The 13,804-nt window shown below is 39.7% G+C and overlaps 1 protein-coding gene across 1 annotated transcript in view; it reads left to right on the top strand.

Moving 5' to 3' along the window:
* Window positions 1-11,885, top strand: part of LOC6569077 — a 46,952-nt gene extending 35,067 nt beyond the window's left edge. The window contains exons 6-10 of the mRNA XM_032741111.2: window positions 3,977-4,100; window positions 4,260-4,340; window positions 4,392-4,958; window positions 7,400-7,865; window positions 10,840-11,885. Coding sequence (XP_032597002.1) covers window positions 3,977-4,100; window positions 4,260-4,340; window positions 4,392-4,958; window positions 7,400-7,865; window positions 10,840-11,629 — 2,028 coding nt within the window. The 3' untranslated portion in view covers window positions 11,630-11,885. The remainder of the gene's footprint in view (window positions 1-3,976; window positions 4,101-4,259; window positions 4,341-4,391; window positions 4,959-7,399; window positions 7,866-10,839) is intronic.
* The last annotated feature ends 1,919 nt before the right edge of the window (window positions 11,886-13,804 follow it).

A 13,804-nucleotide genomic window follows, 5' to 3' on the forward strand; every position in this document is an offset into this window, starting at 1 on the left:
CGAAAAGTTGAGTTATTTGTATACTTCGTCGAGTTGAGCTTTTTAAGTTGTTCGATTCTTTTGCATGTAGTTTGCTAAAAAGTTACTATGCAAAATGTTTTCGCTGGGTAAATTTGTTTATTTGCTTCAAGTTTTTATATAACTATGAATGTGCTTCTAACTATTTATAAAAAAAAGAAGCGGATTAATTAAAATATCGTTCATATTTATTATTATGATTTGCAAGTGAAAAGTTCGCGAACAAAAATACAGAAATAACACAAATTAAGTCTAATTAACGCTTAATTGAAATTCTTGACATTTTTAATATATTAAAAAAAACATTTCCGTAAAATGCCTACTCCAAATTCATAATCGGCATTTTATTGATATGCCAATCAATGTATATGCAGCCAATAGCTTTTAATAAGTATATTTTTATGATAGGAATGCGGCATTCTATCTCAAAAATGTTTGCTCAATTTTAAAGCTAATATTGCCGCACATTTTGCAATAATTTAGTTTTGTGTATTTTGCTTTCTGAGAGCCGATGCTTGTTGCCTTAGAAATGTGCACTTAAATTTTGCAGTGGTTTTGTATTTCGATAGGGCAAACGGATTTTTAATTAAGACAAGAGAAACCTTTTAAGTTTGGGTACCCATTTCTGGTGGGGGATTTGTTTGGTTTCTAACAGCAAGCTAAAAGTTTGTAATTGATTTGAACAAAAAACGCACAGAACTTTTTGGGATCGTGCTGCAGATTGCGGACAGTCCAGATTGTGGCTGTTCCTTTTTTTTTTTGTTGTACAAATATAGAAATATATATTTTTTTGTGTTCTGGTAAATCAGGCTAGGTTTCTTTATTTGATAAAAAAAAAGGTTGATGTCGCGTTCGGCCGGCACGCCATACACATATATAATTTGTAGACCCCGTGGAATCTCGGGGCCAGTTCCTTTTGAGCCGCCATTTGCATGTTTTGTGCATTCGTGCACAAGTCTTGTAAGTCATTTGTTTACCATCTACGAGCCAGGCTGACATTTTTATTAAACTCTGAGCTATGAGTTCCGTTTATATTTTGAATGTATTCCGTTTGCTTATGATATAAAAGGTGTCCTCAAAACTTCAAAGGATTTTGAGACTCTCGCTTAAAAGGAAAAATATGCATATTTTACTCTTTGGCTTAATGCACTGAAAGCACATTTTTGGCCAAATGATTTGACTTAAAGTATTTTTATTTAATTCAGCAACTTCCTCTTTGACTTTACACCTTTTTTAAGATCTAAACGTCTAAGGTTTAAATAGTATACATTTAGTCTAGGATATTTTCTAGTCCATCAAGTTAACTCAACAGCTTTTTATAATATATTTATTTCCGGTTTTGTGCACATTTGAGAAGTTGATTTATCACAGTCCGATCATGTTTGTTTTTTTGTCACTCCCTTTGCATGTTTGCTTATTTGTTATTGCGAAAATTTCTGTTTAATTTGGATTTTCACCACAGCCATAAAAATGAAAATGCACAACATGGAAATACATAAGAAAAACTTTGCACGTTTCAGGGTAAATAAGCGAATTGTGTTATTTTTTTTGAGTAAAATTTACTCATTTGTCAAATATAAAAATGGCTGTTTAATTAAGCGTCGTGGTTGGAATTCATTAACATAAACTTTTGCTTTATTTTTGAGCTGAAATTTGCTGCGCACTACTGCCACTATTGCTGTGTTTTACAGGTCACGCTGACTATAATGAATAGAAACTTTAGACTCGCTGTCAGCGAGCGCGGAAAAGTTGGAAAGTCTGTCAACCTTTAAAACTGACAATTTAAGCGTTGCAAAAACTTTGACGCTACTTGCAAATTGACTTGGGTCACAAAGGGCGATCTGAAAGTGCCAAGTTAAGTAAATTAAATGAGTTTGCCCACTTTAAAAGTGTATGTACGTATGTATGTATATACTCTATTGCAAAGTTGGCCAAAAGTACACGGGTTCTAGCTAAAAGCGTGCAATAACTTTTCATTTCCCGTTGCCCAGTTGCACACTGCGCGAAATGTAATTGATTTTTTTATGAGCCGCCATGGAAAACAGCGGCCAACTGTAACTTTTCACACAGTTGAGCAGAGAGGCAGGGAAACAGGCAGGGAAATTATGCATGTATACATTTTTATATTAGCTTGTTGAAAGCAATGGTCAACTAATTGGTTACGCTTGAATATTATGTAAATGATTTGTGCAGAATTTAGGCAAACAACTAATTTTAATTAAGTGAAGCTTGCTTTTATTTACTATTAGTACTCTTAAAAATAACTTTAAAGCAGCTTAAGATGAATATTTTCGATATTATAAAATCTTTAAAGCAGCTTAAAAGCTGCAAGTAGAAGAGAAATATCTTTTCATGTAAATAATAGGAAAGTGTTTGCAAAGTTTTTCCTCACCTAAAAAGCCACTTTATGCGATTTAAAAGCATAGTGCTTATCTTAACTTTGATTATTTTAACCAAGCGCACTATAATTGCTAATTGAAGTACTTTCAACTAAATGTATTAAAACCAATTTTAACTTCAAGTTTCTTTAACACGGCTTATGAGCCATTTGAACTTTGTGTGGTATGAACACTTTAGATTTTTCAATACTTGACTGCCTAACAGGCACATTAGTGCAGCGTGTTGCAGCCAAGTCAAACGTTTTGCACTTTACCACACTGGCAACATGCTTTCGTAAGGCTGAAGTAGTTGAAGACTTGCAAAGTGTGTGTTGGAAAATTGTTCAACAAGTTTTTTTTTTGCATTGCGTCGCAATGTTTTGCTTGACTGAATTCCATTCCATTCGGCAAAGACGCAAGGATCGAGAAATCCTTTTTGCATTTAACGACTCATTAGGGCTTAATTCAATCTTAGCAAATCACAGCTGCTCGACCTTTTTCCTGTGCATGGGGTTCCCTTGGCAACTCGGACAATTGATAAGCCCTGTGGCTAACGGCTCTGGGGTGGCAAATGCGTTCGTTCATCGGTTAAATTATTATCAGCATGTTGACCGTTGCCCGTTGCCCGTTGAACGTTGGCATTGTGCCTCTGAGCCTCAACGTGCGTCGTTATCCTTGTTGCCTTTCTGCAATTATCATGACGCACACTCTGAATGGTTTTCTGGGCTAGCCACAAAATCACAGTGGCATATCATTTGTGCTACCAGCTATCTATGTCTGTGTGTGTGTGTGTGTGTGTGAATTGGTGTGTAAGTGTGTGTGATTGCCTCTGCCCCGTTTCATCATGCTGCCACATAACCGCAACTAACATGATGGCAACATGACAACGTTTCGCTTCGACTCGCATGGAATCGCATGTGGCAGCAAACCACACGAAACGTTGTGCTTGCAACCGCAACAGTGATAAGAACAAGGACATCAACTTAGACGTGTGTCATTCAAGGGCTGCCAGCATTTTGCATTTGTAAATTACACTTTTATTGACATTTTAAGTCCTCAATGCTGCAAGCGTTCGACAAAAGTAACCCAAATTTTCAGGTGTTATTCCCAAATGTTGAACAACTTGTTAAAGTTAATTGTGTTGCGGTTTGATTATTTTGTGTACTTGCCTAATGAGAATATTAGCCAACCTGTATATATAAATTAGGCAAAAGGATAGCAAATGTTTTTTCTTTAATTTTAAAATATATGCTTCATTTATTTTATGTATCTTGAAAATAAGGGCAGTAAACGATCATTAGTATAATTATTCTGCAAGAAAGTTGACAAATACTCTGATGGCTCTCAGCTCAGATGACTGTCAGAGAAGTTTTTCAAATAACACGATTTTCTTTTGCCGTTGATGAGGAAGTTGCCGGTCCCCACAGACGCTCGTGATTATATCGATTAATAAAACATATTTGTCATGAACTACTGTATTAAATACCATAATTATGTATAAATAAGCAAGTTACTTATCGCCCTTGCGCATAAATTACTGTTGTGCGACATTAATAAATTAACTGGGCTTTTAATTGCAGGCAAGCTGTAAAGGCTGTAAATACGATGCGGCCAATAGTGAAACGAGCCTGAATGAATGCTATGAATATGGCCAAAAGGCAACGACAACAATGAAACGCAAATTGTCGCTGGAACAAGCCGAAGGTGGGTGTCTGAACAAAAGACAATCTCTTTCAGAGATTTTGAAGGAGTTGTGGTTGGCGTTGGGGCTTGGGTTATAAATTGAACTGTCAGCATAACAATTGGCAAATCGTTAATCAACTTTCGCATGCTCTCTTTCCATTGTCCTTTATGGTCATGCAGATGCCTGTCAATTGTTGCGCAATGCAATGCCAAGCAAGTTGAATCAGCAGCAACAGCAAATGCAGCAGCAGCAGCAGCAACATCAGCACCAACAGCAATACCAACAGCAGCAGCAGCAGCAGTTTTACCAACAGCAGCAGCCGGATGTCATGCTAATGACAACAACAACAACGGGCAATGCATTGCTGAAATATGCACCGTTGCCACAACAACATCAGCAGCATCAACAGCAGCAACATCAGCAACAGCAGCAGTCGTTGCACTATATAAACGCATCAGCAACACAGCATCAGCAACAGCAATTAACCACAGCATCTTTGCCGCGCCAACACCAACAACATCAACAGCCACCGAATTTTGTTGCCGTGCCGAGCAGCATGCTGCGCTTCAGTGCACCACCACCAGCAACAACAATGGCACCACCAAATTGCTTTGCCCCAGCTACGGCGACAATTTACTTTCCATTTGCGCCAGCTCCAGGCTCCAGTCCACAGCCACTTGTTAAGTATCATACGATACACTTGCAGCCAGCTGCCAAGCAACAGCAGCAACAGCAGCAACATCGACTGCTCGCCACACTAGATGCACATCCAACAGCAGCTGGCAGTGGACACAGCGGCGATTTGGACGCAACAACGTCAACACTGGAGACAATCACATTGCCACCGCCACCTGCCTATCAAACAGCCAATATGCATTGTAAGTAAAATAACTTGAGGTGATAGAATGGATCAGCAACTTAGTAGGGCTGTAGTTGGATCTTTAAGACCTAAGGCAACTTTTTCCTTAGATCTGACTTACTTTGCTGGAGAGCTACTCACTCTGAAAATAAAAAAAATACGTTTTACATTTCTTAATTTCAGTTTTTTTTTAGGTTAAACCTGAACCTTAAATGCAACTCTACTTTTAAATAAGGAACACTAGCTGCAAATGCTTTTACTTTGAATTATATTTTAGTATAAATTAAGAGAAGAATAGTCCAACAAACCAAAAATTGAAAATTATTATATTTAATTATAGCTCCACAGATACAAAACTCATTATTAACACATCAGCTTTGTATGTTTATATATATATATATATTGCACATAAGTACAATGACAGACCACAAAACTGTGGAGCACGAAGAGCTTCGAGTTACGTGCGAGGGAAGGCCACAAATGCTACCGATATTCATCAATCATACGCACCGTTGTACTGTGTGTGCTCCGTGTAACTGTCCGTCCATCTGTCTATCTATCTGCTTGCTCATTTTGCTCGTGTTGTAATTATGTAACAATTTGCTGGCAGTGCTTTCAGCAGCAGCATTATCATTATAATCATCATTATCGGGCGAACATCATAATGGGCACTAAGTGGGGCAGAGCATAGTGTTAAAATGACAGAGTTAAGCTGCCGTACTTAGCGACTGTGGCCTGTATTTTTTAAGGGGCTGGGCGGGGGAGATGAGGAAAGGGGGGCCGGGAGAGAGATGACGCATTAAAAGTTTTCAACTGCTGCCGCATGACGAAGCCGTGGCAAGGACATGACAAGGACAACAAGGACAGCATGCACTCGAGGCGAAGGCGAGACATGTGCGACAATTTTTTTATTGACGATAATGATGACTTGCCACTTGCCACTTGCCGCATGCCTCGCAAGATGCTTCACAGCCTGCACATACCCCCTACACCTCCACCCTCTTCTTCTTTGCTGCCATGCAAAACTCATTAAAGTTATTTTACTTGCTGCGCAGAACACGTGACAGATTAACACAAGTGGCGGCGAATCCTTCGCAGCTACAAATTGCAATCAATGTGTCAATATGGATTCGCCATTTCAATATGCACATTAATTATTTCAGCGGCATCCACCTACCGATTCACAAAGGACACGCTCACACACAACCCGTCCAAAGCATTGTCCTGCCATATTTTTCAATTGCTTCAGTTGCCCCGCCCCAGAGTGGTTGACCACGCCATTAGCACTCGACAAAAAGTTGCAACAGACTGACAACCACATTTCAGCCAACCATGTACAAAATGCATTCAACACTCATATGAATGTGTGTGTGTTTTTGTGTGTTGCCGTCCAAGTTTAAGTAAATATTTTTAAATTGGCCATGTACTGTGCGAACCGCAGCCAGAAGCCCTCCACGCGGAAGCCTTCTGTCAGCAGCTGTGCGCCCAGGGACTAAGTGAAAGATGCCATTACAGCTGTTTCCTTCCGGGGTTTTTCACTTCCTCCTTTTCCGATATGAGCAATGTACGTTTCTCGGAACTGCAAATTGCCAAAGTTGCCAACTATTTAAATGGCTCAAAAGGGGAAAAATACAATTTTATTATTGCCACAATAGAGTAAAAATCAGAGTTTACATAGTCAAGCATTATTATTCCAATTTTGTCTGAAATAAGTCGAAATTTATGGAATAATTAAGGATTATGGATTATAAAAGAATGCCTGAGTAAACTGACCTTCGATATATAAAAAAATATATATATATATAAATATAAATTAAAGCGGACAGGCGAACATAAAATGCTTTCTAATAATACATAATCATTTATTAAATTTGTATTTACACCACGAATAAGCTCGAAAGTTTAGCTAGTGTTATCCATGTGCCGTAAGCGTATTAAAAGTTGATCGCGGTAGTAAATGCAAAAAGAAAACCTGACAACCATAACCAGCTAACAGCTGTTACAGCTGTTGGCCTTTTTGCCAAGCGACGCCAAACTTTTGTTGGCAAATTTGAAACCTTCCGCTGCACAAATGTTGTTGCGCCACTGCACGCCAAACTTTTGCAAATGCAAAAACCAAATTATTTCACTAACTAAGTAAAACATAAACACACACACACACATGCGCACACATATGTGTATATATATATATATATATATATATAAATGTAGGTATGCCTATTTAGGGTCACAACTGCACAAAGTTTGCAACGTCGTGTGGCAGTTTATTTTTTTTCGGAAGTTGCAGTTGCCAAAATAAAACAAAACAAAGTTGCTTTTTTCGCAGTTCGTTGACTATTTTGGTGTGCTGCTCAACAATTTGTATATTTAAATTTAGTTTAAAAGTATTACTTAATCAACACATTTTTGCTGATTTTTCTATTGTTTAATTTTTGCTCTCTCTGTTTTTTTCCCCCGCAGCTGTGCGTCGCGCCAAGTTTGTGTCGAAGCCAATGTCGAATGAAATCAATACGCTGCTCACTGCAGAATCGAGTGATTTATCCTGCCGGCATGATTTATTGCCGCATACATTATCTGCAGCAACAATAACAACAGCAGCAACAGGAGCAGCAGCGACAACAGTAGCAGCAGCATTGTTAAGTTACACGGCAGCAACAAGCAACAGCAACATGCAACTGTCAGCAGGCATTAAGGCAACAGCAACATCAGCAGCAACTGCAGCAACAATGGCCGATAACAGTTTTATAGCCGCAGGTGTTTGTGGCAATGGCGTCACTGCAACAACAGCAGCAGCATCAACAGCAGCAACAGCAGCAGCAACAGCAACAACAACAACAGCTGCAGCAACATTGTCGGCGCTGCTCAGCTCAAGTGGCAATGTGGACATCATGGAGGATGAGGACGAACAGGAGCGTGAACGTTTAAGGTATGTGTATGTGTGTGTGTCTCTGTGTGTGTGTGGGGAGTTGGGGAGTCTGCTAGAGTTGCGGGTATTTAGGGGTTTCTGCTGTTGGTCTTGTTAAACTGAGACGCCTCCAGTCGGCCAGTTGCGGTTGGCGGCAGACTCTAATGGCTTCAGCTTTGTTAACATGTGTACTCATTCACTTGGTTGGCTGACCACAAATGAACGCACATTTAATGCACTAATTTTGCTTAGCAATTTGTAGAGCCACAAAGAGCAGGTATTTCAGTTATTAATTAAAATTAAATTGACAAATATTTGGCTTAAACTTTCACAAAGCTGCAAGGAAAATTACTTCTGTTAATGAAGTAATTATATTTTCAAAATGAAATGAGAAATACTATGCTGATTCTTGTTGCTTGCAAAAGTCAATGAAATATCAAATTCAAACACAAAATATTTATGTGGCAAATCAATACACATTCTGTATAATTATGAATTCACTACAGGTGGTCCGTTTGAGCAAGGCAAACCAGAATTCCTTTGAGAAATATACATTAGCTTGAAGAATTTGAAAGCTTACACAGTAAAAAATTAAGTTTTGAATATGTTTAAGCGCCAGTAAATAGAACCTTGCCCATCTCTCTAATCGCAGCTGCGTTGATTTAAGAATTTAAATTGCACAAAATCAGAGGCATTAAAAAGTGGCAGTGTTTTTCTCGACTTGAATTTAACTTGCTGTTGTTGTTTTTGTTCTCCTTGGCATGTAATTTTAATCCAACGCTTGCCAGGCACAGACCCATTTCCCTCCTCTTCCGCTCTCTCCAGCCACTCTTCGCTCGCTTGCAGTTTCATGAGGTAAAAAGCAAACTGTTAATTTCATTGCATAAACAAACTTTCTGCACGTCGTCTGCACTTTAAATCAACACTTCAGAATTTTTGCTTGCACATTGCAGCGGCTACTTTGCCACTCCTCTCGCTACACCCTTTTCCCCCGCTCGATGAAAACATTTGTGGGCACGTCTGCGGCAAGTGGCAGGTTGCCTGAATTTACCACTTTCAACCATTGCTGAATTTGGTTTTTTTTTTTCATACATATTTTTCGCATTTTATTTAATAAAAATCCAACAGCTGGTAATTAATTTTGACAGTGAACCTGTGCACGAGCTGCTGGCTCCCTTCAGCGTTTGGGCAGCGGACCTTCAACGAAGCTTCTTCAATTTCAGAACAACCACTGTGTGTGTGTGTATGTGTGCTTGTTGTGTCTGTGTGTGGGTAATTAATTGTAAGCTGAGCTGCGAAATGAATCAGGTCAATTAATTTCATACGAATTCTGCTGGTTCACTTTCTATTCACCTCCCTTTCCCCACTCTAGCTCTCTTTATATTGTTAATCTGCTCTTTAAGTTGAGGCGAATTTGAGCTGTACTTTAAGCAAATGCCACTTCTCAACACTTGCCGCCCTAAATCAAAATCGTTGACTTCCCCCAATCCCAAGGACGCTTTGAGTATGCCCCAGCAGGGCTCTCAACTTACAAGCTCTCAAGTGTGTGCCATGTTGCTTGTAGTTTGCCCAGCTGCCGGCCAATCGCACATTAAGTGCAAGTCGAAGTGGCTGACAGCTGACCCGGCTGGCAGGACCAAAGCAGGCTCAAGCCAGGCGTCTGCCTGCACAGCTCATGTTGGCGCAGACAAGTTCAATAAACGCACCACAAATTGATTTGACCAAGCACACTTGCTAGCCACTGTCGAGTGCAACTCAAGTGAGACAGCAATATGCATTAGCATTAGCTTTTCATAGAGGTTATTTTTAGCCACAGTTTATGCAAGTGGCTCAGCTGTGCTCAACTCACAGTTTAAAACATAATTGAAATTGTTTGAAATATTTATTAATTGTGGTTAGATAACTGGAAGTGTATTTGTCTTTTTAGCAATCATAGTTGAAATTTAATCATCACTTATTAAATATTTGATATTTAATGTAGATTTTCATATTGCTTATATTAAACCACAAAAGGCTCAACTTTGCTCAACTCACAGTTTGAAACATAACTGACATAGTAAAAGTGCATAATTGAAATAGTAGTGAATTGATGTTGCATAACTGGAATTGTAATTAACTTTTTATCAATCATACCTCAAATGCAAATTCCGTTTATATCCCTTTTAATTAATTATATATCGAGGGTTGTCAAATATTAGTTACTAAGAAGCATAAGTTACTAAGCACACCTTAATAGATGATTCAATATGTAAAATACCGTAGCTTAACTTAACAACTGGTTACAACTACTAAGTTATCTAATACCACTCCAAGTTCAAATATACGCCTTGTTACTGTTGTCGTATCGCACAAATTGCTCTTGTAATAAGCCTGCTCAGTTCCGCTACTGACCCTAAGTGTTTGTCCATTGGAACCGCCCATTTGTCCTGTTCCCACAGTCAGGTTCCTTCTGCCATTTCAATCTGCCTTAAAGCTGGAGGCAACTTGACCTATACGCTATATAATATTACCCATACGCCACGTATAAGAAGCCAAACTGGTTACTTTTATGGTTTATTGATTGGCCAAGTGACCCGTTGCCACATACAAACACACGTGCTTGAACGTTATTATACCCTGCTTGCGAATGGAATAGAGTATATAGGTTTTGTGGAATCGGAATCGATTGTGTGGATTATATATATATATTAAAATTTGGTTGACGATGATTTATTTAATCGAGATTTATTTATGAACTCTATGGAAGACCATTGAAAATATCCCTGCCTAAGAAACCCAATATTTAAATGAAATACAGTATAAACAGGGCATTAGCCATCCATTAATCCGTTTGTTTTTTATGGCCTGTGGCCTGTTTGCGTTTTGTGAGTGGATCTTGCCTGCTTATAGATATATTTAATTGATTCCCTTTTACGGCCAAAGCGTAGCGTAAATATTTATTGAACATTTACTCACGCTCTGCTCTACTCTGTTCATCTGCTCATCTCGTTTCTAGCAATTGCCCACATGGAACGCCATCACGTGTGCCCCTGATAGCCAGCTCTGGGTGTGCTGTTAGTGGTGCTGGTGCACCGTTGAGCCTGCCCCATGGGCTGCCACATGGTCTGGATAAGTCTGGTCCGGGGAATCCAGCGCGTGGCTTGCTTAATGCGACAGCTGCAACATTTCAGCGACACACGTTGCAGCCACTGAATCGCAAGACGCTGATGTTGACTCGTCGCTGCCAGAAGCATCACGGCACACGGACGCTGTACGATGCCACCGCTAACACGGAGACCTCCGAGGACGACGAGGAACACTTTATGCAGCATGGCAGCGAACAGTTTGTGCTCAAGAAGCTCAAGAAGAAGAGCAACACTCGCTCCCAGGAGTGTCTGGAGCAGCTCAACGTTAATGCCACTGACGACGATGATGATGATGATGTGGACGATGACGATGGCGATGAGGATGAGGAGAACTCGCTGCAACGACAGGTGCCCATTAGTCTGGTACTGCTGATACTCATGTGCTACATATGTGTGGGCACCGTTGTCTTTGCGCTCTGGGAGAATTGGTCCTTGGTGGATGGCGCCTACTTTTGCTTTGTCACGCTGTCGACAATTGGCTACGGTGACTTTGTGCCCGCGAGGAGTTTCAATGGACCCGAAGTGCAGCTGTATGCGTGCTGTGCTTATCTGCTGCTCGGACTCGTCCTGGTCGCGATGTCCTTCAGCATACTGGAGACGCAGCTGATGTGGAAATGCAAACGGATTGCGGTGCGACTGAAGCTAACCACCAGCAATTGATCCTTCTTCCGTTCCTCCTCCTGCTCCTGCTCCTACTCCTCCTCATGCTCCACTCATGTTGTGTATATGTATGTGTGACAAAGGACACGCTCCTATTAGAAATTAGAGGTTAGTCAACTCAAAACCGTATTGGAATACTTGGCGCATGCTTATTCAAGTGTATAATATACAAATAATATTAATAATACTAATGATATACAACAGACAGCTTAATGTAAATGCAAATCTTAAGAGAGAGTCGGTTGTCTGCGCGAGCTATGTGTAAATAAAATCGAAATTTTTGCAAATTTAAAAACATTTTCAATGCAACAACGGGGCACTCTTAATGGCAACAGCAACATCAACAGCATCATCATTATTTTATTTATTTTTATTTTTGGGGGAATTTGATAGATGTTTTGGAACGTGTTTGGCATGCAGAAAAACTGTCTGCCGCCGCCTCTCTCTCTCATCACCAGCAAATTTTGCCAATGAATGTCAAGCTTTGTTGTGGCAACTTTTGTGTGGCACAGACAGTTTGTCAGCTGCCTCCATATGAAAGGACATCGCTGCTAATAGTTTATGACATATTCGTGTAGCATATTTATGGCGTCGCCGTTTCCCATCGCGTCGAGCCTTCTCCGAGCATGGGGCAAGGACTCTCTAACCAATTGTCAGTGAAATATGCTGTTTACCAGATGATGACAGCTTGATTGTAACTGTTGAACGACTGGACATTTGGGCAGTTGTTTGAATGCCCCATCGAGACCGTATCAAATTGCCAATTGGGGTATTGTGAAAGATGTTGAATAGACTGCTCCAGAGCTGTCCCAATTTAAAGCTACCTGGGATGAGATCTTTATATTCTTTATGTATATTTTTGACCTTGTTTAAAATGACTTATTTTGTAAAATGTACGTCTTATTCATTTAAATTCATGCTTAGTTCTTTATCTATCCCAAATGCATCAGGTCTGCTGGCTTTTAATCATATATAATACTTATAAGTAGATATTAGTCTGCTACGTGGAGCGTTTTCATATTTGTCTTAATTTATTTTAAGAAACTTTCCTTTTTCCTTTGTTGGCGCGTGCTTGAAATACCTGTGCTGAAGCGAATCAGCTAAAAGCTTCAAATTTCATACAAAACACACACACTCACACACACACACACTCTCTCTCACACACACATGCACACATATATATTTATGTAGATGCTTGAACAAATACTTGGACCGTTGATCATCTTATTTTTTTTTTTTTGTGGCATTGGGCGCATACAAAGTGTGTTTAGAGTAGCGCATAAATTTCAAAAGTGCCACGCGTCATCAAAATCAAATGCCAGGCGCATGGAAAATCAACTGCCCCCCGTAACCAGCATGGCAAAAAAAAGAAAAGAAAAAGGGAATATCCCAAGAAACACAAAATAAAAATCCAGCCGAAGCCACAATTTAAGCGACTTGTCAGCGACAACGGCAACAAAGGCAGGCAACAAGATGTATCGCAAAATCAATTGATATGACATCAAATTGAATTTGTAATTTTCAAACCCCTGCCTCCGCAACGAATTCTTCTTGTTTCTGTTGCTTTTTCGAATAGCCTGCGGCTAAGAGTCTGCGTTAAGCTGCGTGGCAAACGTCAATGGCGACTTGTTTATGTTTTGTGTCTTTATTGCTTTTAATGCTGCCAGCTTACGAATTTCCGCACGTTTTGCCTTGCCAGCCCAGTTTAGCCCAGCCAGCCGGGCAGACGAGCATAAAACCCAACCAGCCGGAAGGGTCCTTGTTCCTTGCGTGTCTGTTGCCATCGCCCATGCTTGACGATTATATGTAAATGGCTATATTGCCGGGCCTATTAGCCTCGTCTAGAAGTACTCGTTAGCGAGGCATCTTAATTTACTGCTGTAGTTTGCAATTGCCTAAAGACTTGACTCTTCTTTTAGTAAACTATTTAAGTATTCCTTATATTAAATTATATTTTTTTGGGCAGTCTTGAAGAGAGTATAGCTCTGCTTAAACTCTTTATTTTTAAATAACAAGCGATTTCGATCTGCAAGGGTAGATATCCTGCGGCGAACCTAAGACTCCTTTTTTTGTATACTTTTCAAATCAACTACCTTAAACACTTATTTCTACATTGACTTATTGTGTACTTAGTAAGTATTTCAATAAAACGAAAAAGGTTCTTAAGATGTTGAA

The sequence above is a fragment of the Drosophila grimshawi genome, unplaced genomic scaffold, assembly GCF_018153295.1.
Source record: "Drosophila grimshawi isolate 15287-2541.00 unplaced genomic scaffold, ASM1815329v1 contig_1367, whole genome shotgun sequence".
Taxonomy (NCBI): domain Eukaryota; kingdom Metazoa; phylum Arthropoda; class Insecta; order Diptera; family Drosophilidae; genus Drosophila; species Drosophila grimshawi.